We start from the raw sequence: 12,324 nt of genomic DNA, 5'->3' as shown, positions 1-12,324 counted from the left end.
TTTCCTTATTTAGATTTTTTGTAAGAAAAAATAGAGACGGTTATATCTAAAATTGACTCATTGCATAAGGGTATTTTATTAAATATATTTCTTACTTTATGTTAGACGGTTATATCTAAAACGCTCTTCTGTAATTGAAATGCTAAATGAAAAAAAAATATAGTAAAAGAGGGCGTGGGGATGAGAATTATTTTGATGTCTTTGCAAGCAAGAATGAATTGACATGTTAGGTTTGTCACACCAATTTGGTGTGAGTCAAGTGCTAGAAGACGAATGAATTGACATGTTAAGTAATTTGATGTTTAAATTATAGTTAGAAGATGAATGAGAATTCAAGAGCGTCGTGTTCTTTTATACTAGTAGAGTTGAGTGTGATCGTAATTGTTTGTGATACACATAACATTCTCTGATTGATGGGGTTGAGACATGTTGTCTCGCCGATAAAATCAATTAGGCATTTGATTGATAAAGCGTGTCAGTCCTTAGATCGTGGAATTCTTATTAACAGCTCTTAGGTGGTCCTCTGATTTACTGACATATCTTTGCTTACTTATAAGTGAGGATTTAGGATTTAGATTCGAATCTTATACATACCATATTTTGATACGGAATATGCGGCTTTGATCTCAAGTCTCAACTTCTCAGCAGATTTGTGTCGTTATCATCTTCATTTCTTCGTCTTCTATTTGGTGGGTCCACGTAAGCAAAACCTTCATGCAGCTGCTGGCTGTGAGAGAGAGAGAGAGAGAGAGAGAGAGAGAGGGAGGGAGAGGCATTGTCATTGTTTTTGGTGTCTTAAGCTAATCACATGTTTGATGTTGCTGACTCATAAAGATTAATGGGGATTAAATTGTTAATTAATGGGACAACCTAAACATGATTCAATCTCCCATCTCTTTTCCACTTTGTTTTTATTCAGTTTTATTAAATAAGTACAAAGAAATCCGAGAAAATCTTGAGTACGACTGTACGTGGGGCTACATACTCATAATAAGATTAAAAAAATTATATGCTAGTCTCATCTAATTTAACATTATTGTGAGTTTGTTGTCGCCTTCTGTAATTTGACTGGATCCGCTAGTATTAACCTAGAAACAGTATTAAAAGGAACCTTATGTTACGAAAACATGACCTTTTTAGAGCCGTATGTATATGAGAATAATTCACAAGGAGGTTGGTTAGCTAGAGATTTCTTGTAACAAAAATTGGAACATACCCAGTATTCTACCACGTCTAAAATCAAGCTTTTTCCACAACCTATAGCCCCTAACATGAAACACAAACTCTGATTAAACTTCTAAATATTAATTCAATTCTATACACAACCCATATATTCCATAAATCTTGGTATAGGAACACCCTACCTTAGCAGCCTCCAAAATTGAGCCTATACTTAGGGTGCCGAAATATATTTGCCGTAACTTTAGTGGTCGGAAAAAATGGAAACTTTCCAGCCAAACTGGGAAATACAATATAAACGTGTTATCTTTAAGTATGAAAGACTTTGTTGTGTTTGGTTATGGAAGAATAACACATATAGCTCACAGATCTGAGCTCAAACCCCAAAACTCCGACCTCACTCTTCTTAGCTCTCTCTCGACATCCTTGTGTTCAAAATCAAAGCTCACAGTTTTTAGCTCAACCCAAAAACCCAGAGCTCATTCTTCTTAGCTCTCTCTCGATTCCTCCCTCTTCGAAATCAGAGCTCACACATGAGCTCAACCAAAAAACCAAGGCTCAAAACTCTCTCCCGACATCCCTCTCCTCGAATATGCTAAGAGAAATGACGCCATCAGTTGTAAGTTTTTACTATTTAAATGTGGGTATTTTTGTCATTTCTCTTTTGTGCATGGTGTGCAGAAAGTGTGTATAACCGGTTTATCCTATTTTGGTCCTAAGAACAAGAAAGTGGCCCATTTTTATTTATTTCCCTTTTTTTTTTTCCTAATGTTTAGTAAACAAAATAGTAACTTGCAATCGTGATCTTCGTAATCAGAATCCAACTCCGTCCTTTGGTTTTGATTATAGGTACGTAAAAATGCCTTCAATCTCAATGAGTGAAAAAAGGCAAATAGGGAGTTGTCGTTAGCATTCTTCTTAATACTTTTGTAAAAATGATTTTTGAATGGCCTATTATCTTTATGCTTATCATGGTTTATTTTTGGGCTTATTTTTTTATACAATGATATATTTACACTAAAAGGTGAGAATATAAATTTATTTCGAACTCGACATTTACAAGATTCGAACCTAAGATCTCTCACTTACAAGTGAAGAAGAATGCCGATTAACCATACTACTAAGTGGCAAAAAGATAAACATGGGTGGTGCACTTAGCTAATTGTCTTAATGATTAGTGTCTTTCTTTTTAACTCACTACGTCATACGTTCAAACCATTTTTCTTCCTATTAACGTAAATTATTGTAAAATATCGTTTGTGATAAAAAAAAAATAACAATGAGGCAATTATTTCTTTTAAGGAGCTTTAATGAAAAGAGTTTGAACTGACTTTAATTTAATTAAAAATCACCCTAAACTATTATTTAACCAAGAAAACTTAAAATTTGATCATTAGAACAAAACTATTTATATAATAGGCCCTACAAACATAAATACTCACGGGCTGAATTAAAAACCCAACACAATAAATAATTTTTTTCCAAACTTATTAGACATGAAAGTGATGAATTGGTGTCCACCATCCCCACTTCTATTTCCCTCTCTGACATCCACCATTCCCACTTTCATTTTTCCTCTACACAATTTCCAAAAACTAAAAATATTACTTATAATGGAAGCTTTAGGAAGCGAACCCACTTGTTTACTCATGGTTGGGGACAATTGCCTCACTTTTTTTTCTTTTTTTTTTACCAAATGTGTTTTTACTTTTGTTTGAACTTAATTCTTTCTTCTTCTCTCTGTTTTTCTACCTAGTATACTTTTTTCTGAACTATAAGTAACCCCTTCAACTTTTGTCACGTTCACTTTTCTTGGGTTAACTATACAAATTTGAACTTTGAGATTCTTCAAGGAAAAAGAAAAAAAAAGAGATCAAAGAGCTAAAATATTTCCATAAATAAACAAAGTTATCAATTATAAACAAATGAAAAGTCTCTAAAATGTAAAATCTTCAAACTGAACATTATTTCTAGAACTGAACACAACCACTATTTTTAGAACTGAGCATTGGCACAACCACTATTTTTATAATTAAACACTAACTATTTGTAGAACTAAACAGTAACTATTTCTTAAACTGAACATTGGTATTATCACTATTATAATTCAAGAAATAGTGTCACTTATTTTGATTCAGTTTCAAAAATAGTGTTGGTTATTTTGCTTTAGTTCCAGAAATAGTGTGGGCTATTTTGGTTCAGTTTCAGAAATATTGTGGGTTATTTTGTTGTAGTTTCAAAAATAGTGTGGTTATTTTGCTTAATTTTCAGAAATAGTGTGGTTATATTGGTTCAGTTTCAGAAATAGTATGATTATTTTGCTATAGTTCTAGAAATAGTGTTTATTTTGTTCCCTTCTAGAAATAGTGTGCGCTATTTTGGTTTAGTTTTCAGAAATAGTGCGTAATTTTGTTGTAGTTCAAGAAATAGTGTGGGTTATTTTGATTCAGTTTGAGAAATAGTGTTCGTTATTTTGTTGTAGTTTTATAAATATTGTTTATTTTGTTCCCTTCATGAAATAGTGTGGGTTATTTTGGTTCATTTTCAAAAATAGTATATAAATTAAATTATGTTGACATAACTTAATCGTAACTGTTTAAATAAGAGAGAAGATAAGGGGAGAGATTAAGATGAGAGAATCCTACTCCCCTTTTAAGCCTAGTGATCATAAATTAGTTTAATAGCTAATAGTGAGAAACTTTTCAAGGTGGCAGGAACACACACCTCACAATTACTGGTGGTGTTTGTAATAAATTAAAATCAACCACGTGGCTTTTTATTATGTGATTGAAATAATAAGCCAAGAACTTTAACTCCGTCCAACAATGGCGTTAAACTCTCTCTCTCTCTCTCTCTCTCTCTCTCTCTCTCTCTCTCATCTTTGTAAATTTGAAAATCTGCGCAAAATGATTTTGTTTGCTAAAATTCAGTTATGCTAGTATTAATTATGAGAAACAAATTTGATTTAAGGTTCTTTGTTTGAACAAATTAATTCCTATATTCAACTAGCTGGCAAGAACCATTATTCCCAAGAGGTTTAAAGTTATCTGAAACACCACCAAAGTATAAGCCAAAAGTAAGAAACCCATAATCCAGTTGACGTGAGAGGAGGCGGAGGAGTAGGTCATTACCCGTCTCAGGCGACCTAGACAATTCCTTTGAAGTCCAAGCACATCAATTTTTTTTTCCTTTTTCAAATGAAAAAGAAGAAGACAAATTGAAAACTAGAAGAAGACGAATTGAAAGCTTACAAAGGGAACAAATTTCAATTTTGAGGCTTCTCTTGATCATTTTTTTTTTTTTTGTTTTTTTTGAGAAACTAGGAATAACATTACCAGGGCAAGCCAAAAGAAGTAGAAGGCTAAGAGAGACCAACAAGAACTACACAATGAGAACAAGGTAGAAAACACAGACTTGGAACAAGCCCCAAGTCACCTTAATCTCATCCTAACATAAATCAAAAGAGGAGGGCAAGAGATGCCATCCATGTTTAGCATACGAACAAATGAAGATGGGGGTCTTACAACCTAGACAGTGTCGTTCATCTCCGCACCCTCATGCTACGCTACAAAGCCTGTCGCTCCATTTTAGGTTCTCGGCACCCAAGCCCAACTACAAGATCTGAAAGCCCTAGCTGCTCCACAAAATTCCAACAGAATCGGGAAAACCTCCCAATTGCCCTGCTCAATGTTCCCATTTAACCAGGAAATGAGGTTCCGCGAATCCGATTCAACAACAACATCTTCATAGCCCCATCTCAAATTAGTCATGCATCCCTCCAAAATCCCTAAAGCCTCTGCTATTAACACAGAAGCTGCACAGATCTGCTTCCTGCACACCGCCAGACATCGGCACGTCGAGTCCCTAATATCCACCCCAATATGACCACTTTTATCAACACCATGACAGCTACCATCCACATTAACTTTAAAAACACCCAAAGGAGGTGGCGACCACGTAGGGGTAATAGACATCTCAGCCGTCGAGATTCGCATTGTGCCCCTATCCGGAATAGCCTCATTGAAAGCAGACAACACCATTGAAGCAACAAGGATAGTCTTCCTAGGGGAAGGATGTGACAACCCGTTCCAAATTTTACGTTTTTATCTTATTTTAAAAGCGTGAATTTACGAAAATGCCATAGAGACAAAGATTTTGACTTATGTTGACCATCGTCTAGAGAGACGTATGACTTATTCTTTTAACATATTCTCGTAGTACTTGTTGGTGTGAACGCATAGGCGAAAGCCGTTTGCGAGTCCGGATTATAACGGTATAGTTATAGACGTTTGAAATTGGTTATTTAAATATTTGAATTCCCACCTTGTGGGATTAGTGGACCAATTAAATTAAAGGGACAAGAAACCAATTAGAAGGGAAGAGGGAAGCCTGCAGCCAATCAGAAAGAAAGAAGAAAAAAAAAAAAAAAGAAAAAGGGAAAGCTTCCCGTGCACCCATGCCCGACCTATGTGACCACCCATTTTCCAAGGCCGATTCCGGCCAACTCCGATGGAATTTTTCGATGCCACCACCACCATCTTGAAGCTCTCTTTCCCCTCTACAAAACCCACCCAAGAACCACCTTGATTAACCATGGTATGTGGCGGTTTGAGGCCACGAAAGGTGACGAAAATCAATAGTGCTCCGGCCACCCTTTTCGATTTTTCGGCAAATCGGCAAAGCGATGGCTGATGCCACCACTTGGGCTTTGTAGCCCATCATCCCAGGAGCAAAACCCAACCAACCTTGACCCCATTGGACCTCCGTAGATGACGAATCGACGTCGGGAAGTTTTAGGCACCCGCCGGATTTGTGGGAAAAATTGACCATCTTCCGTCCACTTTTGGACTTCGTGGCAGGTATGAAAGTTGCTCCACTCACTGAGATCTTCATTTCTGTGAAGTTTGAGAATTTTTGGAAATAGTTGGATTTTCCGGCGAGTCGGGTCGGCCAACCGCCACCCGCGGCGGCGCGTGGCCAGTGGGCTCCAATGCTATTTTTAGGCTATGTCGAATGTCTTGAATTCAGTTTTGTTATTTGAATGACATAGGTTGATCGTTGGAACCTAAATTCGTTACGATACGTTGCTTGATGAAAATGTGAATCGACGATCCGACCGTTGGATCGTCACCAAACTTGGGTACATTATAATATGTAATATTTAAAGATCATAGGAATTTATGGATCAGGAATCCGATGTATGGATCTTCCCGAATTGAATTGGTAAGTTAGCAAAATAAATGTTCACAGCCACTTGTTTTAGGCAATTAGCGGAGATCTGACCGTTGGATCGTAATGAAATTTTAATATGTTATTCTAGAAACATATTGTGGATCGTTGGGAGTTGCGGATTGGAAATCTGATATGCGGATCTTCCGGGTTAAGTTATACAGGGTTGTAGACCCTACCGTCGATCTTTGATTGACGGTTGACTTTAAAGATCGACGGTTGACTTTTGGTCAATGGGTCTCAAATTATTCTTGAAGGTCCTTGAGGATATGTTTTATGTAAATTATGTATTCTATCGATAAAAACTTTGAGACGTGATTTGATAATTGGTCACAGGCGACGATAGATCGTGATGTCTCGATGTGCGTGCGCTAGAGAATCATAGCGTGGACTCCAGGTGAGTGAATCTTTTCCTTTTTATCGTACATATTATTGAGAGTTCTATTGACACTTTTAAATTGATTAGGTATATTACCTTCATATAATTATTATGAATGCTTGAAGTACCTATATGAACTACAAATGGCTTGATCTCTGTTTAGGGTACGTAGGCACTCTAACGAGACGTTAGATGCAGCCATAAAATATTTGAGACAAAAGCCTTGCTTGGGAAATTAAGTAATGCGGAGGAAATTGGTAAAGGCAAGTTTTAGTTTTGTGAATTAGTTAGTTAAATTAGTGTTAATTGGGTTATCATGGATAATTATCCCTGAAAATAAGTAGTTCGGGAGTAGGGCGTTATTGATTGTACACTTCACACCGTATTGTTTATAATTGAAAATGTTACGACATGGTTGAGTATTAGATTGCATCATGGTATATCCATATGTATATTACTTGCATATAATTATTGGGAATGCTTTCAAGTGCAAAGGTGAACGCAGGACACCCAGATAAGTTCAGGTAAGTTTATGGTATTAGTTGAATCGATTGCGTTATAGCATGACTACAGTTATGTGTTAGGCAACTTCGATACTGTCGTACTGGTTTCCATGAGTTGCACATGTTATATTGAGATGCATTGAGAGCTCATAAACCTGCACCCTGGTGTCAGTGCTCCCGCCCGTGGCCAGGGCACAGTCCTTCACGTGATGTTCACCTCCCGCACCTTACGCTCACCTTGGATCCAAGGTAGGTGCACAATCATGTCGTACAGACCACTTTAGGTGGTTCCGACTCGTAGGTGACCCGCGATTATTCGCACAGTCTTCACGTGATCGTAGCACTTGAGCGTATTTATTTACACCCAGTCTTGTCGTACAGACCACTTTAGGTGGTTCCGACTCGTGTGCAGGTATACTTATTGAGCTATTGGCTAGCCATGATTGATGAGATATGGATAAGTCGTACAGGTCACTATAGGTGACTCCGACTTATATGCTAGCCATGATAGATGACATATGGATAAGTCGTACAGGTCACTATAGATGACTCCGACTTATATGCTAGCCATGATTGATGAGATATGGATAAGTCGTACAGATCACTATAGGTGACTCCGACTTATATGCTAGCCATGATTGATGAGATATGGATAAGTCGTACAGGTCACTATAGATGACTCCGACTTATATGCTAGCCATGATTGATGAGATATGGATAAGTTGTACATGTCATATTAGATGACTCCGACTGATATATGATAGGAGCATATTTAGGCGACTTACTTAGCTTGTTTTCGTGCATCTATGTTGTTAATTCATAATTGTTTTAGTAGTTTAAGCCATTTTCGTGTGTTTTTAGGTTCATATGGCTAAGGAAGCAAAAAGATGCATTTTGGAGCATTTTGGAGCAAAATTGGGCTTGGAATGGATAGCATATGCTTGGAGCCAAAGTGTTGGACGAATTTGAAAGCCTTGTATGCACTTTGGACATAAAACAAAGGGCCTAGCCCAATCAAACAATCCTTTGAGCCATGCAAAACCTCTAGCCCAATCAACAACCCTTAGCCACATGCATTCACATGCATCACAACCCCAAAACCATCAAGAAACACCATTCACACACACATGCACTTACTCTTTCATCATTGCACCACCATTCACACACACATGCACTTAATCCTTCATCATTACACCACCTTCTCCATCTTTATTCCACATGCATTCATCATAATTCACCCTAGCTACCACCATTCACACACACATGCACTTACTCTTTCATCATTGCACCACCATTCACACACACATGCACTTACTCTTTCATCATTGCACCACCAATTCAACACATGCATTTCCACCTTCCTACTTCATCATTTCATCCACATGCACTCTCAATCATAACAACCACATTCACTCTTAAACAATCACCCACATATTATCCCATTCCCCCTATAAAAACCCATGCATTCATACACAAAAATCTCATCTCATTTTCATACACAACACATCACAAACACATCCAATCTTCCCTCATTGCCATGAGCTACCATTCCCTTATAATCCAAACACCACTCCTCATCCATTTCCATAATTCCACAATCCATTCAACACACCAACAACATCCCTTAGACCTTGTGCTACGACGAAGAGGAAGATAAAAGGGCCTAAACGTTCATACAATTCAAGTTTGAGTTGTTGGAATGTTTAGGTGTTTCTTTGATTCTCTTTGTTTTGTACCATGAGGAACTTCCTCTCGGCTTCATTCCATTAGATACACTCTCCCATTTCTTAAAGGATTTCGACATCAGTTTTGCTTCAAGGGTTCTTTCTTCTTAATCCTTTGTTCACTCATGTTATATATTTTTATGTCAAACCTTTTGTAAACATGAAGTGTAACTAATCTCTCTCTAGGGATTCAATGTAGCCTTGCAAGATTGCCATGTAGTTAATTCGGAATTCTCATTTAATCTATCTATTTCTTGTTTCATTCTCCGATTTAATTGTGACTTAGTGTGTTGATTTTAATGCTTGATCATCATTTGAATTAACCACAGGTTGTTTAGCCAAGATTAAAGCACACATCATGCATAATCTTGGTAGATATGTGAATGAATGAAGGGAATGTTTTGCAAACATCCTGCCGAGTGTTCCCTTTGGTTTTGTGAAAGTTTCTTGTGCACTACATAGTCTTGATTAGGAACCAAAGTTGCACATCACAATTAGGCTCATGATTAGAGACATTTGATCAAATCCACACATCATATGGCTGATCATATCTAAGTGAAACAAACCCAAGAAATAAGTAGAGGGATGAGTATAATCTGACTTAACAAGCATGGACTTGGCTTAGCAATGGTGAAATCGAATCTCTAGCTTCATCTCCATTTGTGCTATCTCTTTTTATTAGCTGTTGATTCATTCATTTTGTGTTTACTTCATTTCCTTATGCTTTAATTTACAGTCTGTCATTTAGTTTAATCAAAACCTAAATCCCCCTTTACCTTATTGTTCAATTTAGTTAGAAATCAATTTAGTTTATGCTTTAAAGCATTTTGAGTCTTTGGTTTGTCTTAGTGTTTTAAAGTTTAGTTTTGCATTCTTTGAGTCTAGTATAGTGTTTTAGATTGTGATTTTAGCGTTTTTGAGTCAAATCCAAGTGATTAACAATCCCTCCTAATCCCCGGTCCAGAACGATCCCTACTTACATACTTACTACAATTGTCAAAAAGAGGGTTTAATTTGTGTGCGTATAATTCTCGCATCAATATATCATTTTGTATTGATTAAGTTCATTTGGCCTACTTATTATTGCATGGTGGAGTTGATGGCAAACTGTGGTTTTGGTCATTTCTGAGTATGGTTTGGATATATGTATATATGTTGTACTGTCCTATAGAAAACGATAAGGGAATTACAGTGAGGGGTTATTACTGTTAGAAAGGTAATAGTTTTGGGAAGCTTGGTTTTATTGCTTACTCACACTTTCTGTTTTGTACCCCTTCAGGTTTTAATTGCTGAGTTTGTATCGACCAGGATATATAGCTAATCTTAGTATTGGTGGCTACTTTTAAGGGTATGATTCTTACCTACACTAATGTACCTTACTTATGCTCTGACATCGCGTGTGAAATGGGTTCGCTCCCTCTCGTAGCGCACTCTGGTGTTTAGACACTTTTAGATTCAAATTTATTCACTTTTTATACACTATCACATTTTATGGCTTCGTCACCTTCCAGGTGTCGGCCAGGACAACTCGATTCAGGGTCCAAGTGGACTTTCTGGGTCGGGGTGTGTCAAAGGAAGTTTAGAATTGAAAACCATATCACACATTGCCTTCCAAACTGACCAACACACAAAAGCAATATAGGACAAAGCCTTCTACTTATCCTTAATATGACCCGACAGAGAGGACCACTCTCTCAAGCCACGTCCAAAAAAAATAATTGCAGCCTTATCAATCCTCAAACCCAAAATACCTCCAAACCAAACTCTATCCACCCATAGGCATAGAAGCAAATTATGTTCGATAGACTCTTCTTGAGATTGACAAATGGGACATAAAGGATTAGGAGCACACCTACGTTTAAACAGATTCAATTTTGTAGCAATGGCCCCACTTACTGCTCAACTTCGACGATTCAAATTGAAAAGTCGATGATATCCTGATTTAACCGTGAATCTTCCTCTACGTTCATGCGGCCAAATCAAATGGTCATTTTGCTCGGCGTCTCTAATAAAAACAACAAGTACTGCCTCCTTATCCCTCTCAGCCACCCTACCTTCGACCTCATCCTCCAACCACGATCTAGTATGCGAGTTGATTAAAGATGTCACCAAAATATTTGGGTCAACCACCACTCTAGGGGCTGGATTGGGACGTCCCCCCTCCAAATCCAGGATCCATCTGTCCACCCAAACACGAACCTGATTCCCACTCATGATTTGCCAATGTGAATTCGAAGCAATAACATCTTTGCCAGCCAGGAGACTAGACCACCCCCAAGAAGCCCTCCCACCTTTCTTAGCTTCGAGGAAAGAGCAATTAGGATAATACCCACCTTTCAAAACTCGGGCCCATAAAGAATCAGGCTCCATTAATAAGCGCCACCCTTGTTTTGCCAATAGAGAAAGATTAAATGCCTTGAGGTCACGAAAACCCATTCCCCCTCATGCTTCGGCCTTCCCAAAACTTGCCTACTAACCCAATGAATTTTTCGCTCACCAGCTCTCTGTCCCCACCAAAAATTTGCAACCGTAGCATCAATTTCATTACAAAGATTTGCAGGGAAACAGAAAAAGAAGAAGAGAAATGTATTTCTTTTATGGTGAAGCTTCCATTACAGCAGCAAAAATGGAAGACTAACAAACGAAACAATTAAAAATTGTCAGGAGTAAAATTGGAAACTCATTAGGTTATTTTGGTTGGGGCGACTTTGATTGGACTAGTTTAAGTTAGGTTTTGTCCTAACTATTAAATAAAGTTATTACATAATTTTTTGTTAAAATTCAAAATTTTAAAGTTTTTATCATTAGTTTTTCTTTTCTTTTATTGTTTTATTACTTACTTTAAAACTTTTAACCTTGCCCTCATTAGTTTTCAATTTTCATTCACATTATTCTGAAAATAAAGTATTGAAATTAATCTAAAAATTATGAAAAAGAAAAAGGAATTAAAAGAAAAAGAAAAAGTTTTAACTTTTGCTCTCATACACTAAAGTTGGAACAATTCAAAATTCGCGCAATAAAAATTACTATGGGTACTAAAACTATACATAACATATTGTGACATTACAAATAGACGCATGTTCAACCATTGAAGACATGCTTGGTAAAAAATCGCTAGATTCGACTAAGGTAACCTAGTTGGAAACAGCGTTTGCAATATTCTGAATATACTTGATATTTTCACGGAAATATTCGTAAATTTAAGAAACAATATGGAAAGAGGGGGTGAAGTAACTTCATCCTATATTCATGATATTTTCGGAAATTAGTCAATTTCCTCATATATTTTTGATATTTTTAGGAAATATGT

The 12,324-nt window shown here is 36.9% G+C and overlaps 1 protein-coding gene across 1 annotated transcript; it reads right to left on the bottom strand.

Moving 5' to 3' along the window:
* Positions 1 to 4,766: 4,766 nt before the first annotated feature.
* Positions 4,767 to 5,219, bottom strand: LOC137728224 (uncharacterized). The gene has a single exon (XM_068467072.1). The coding sequence runs from the start codon at positions 5,217 to 5,219 to the stop codon at positions 4,767 to 4,769; it is 453 nt and encodes a 150-aa protein (XP_068323173.1).
* Positions 5,220 to 12,324: the final 7,105 nt, after the last annotated feature.

The sequence above is a fragment of the Pyrus communis genome, chromosome 3 (genome assembly GCF_963583255.1).
Source record: "Pyrus communis chromosome 3, drPyrComm1.1, whole genome shotgun sequence".
NCBI classification, from domain to species: domain Eukaryota; kingdom Viridiplantae; phylum Streptophyta; class Magnoliopsida; order Rosales; family Rosaceae; genus Pyrus; species Pyrus communis.
This window is presented reverse-complemented; position numbering and strand designations above follow the sequence as displayed.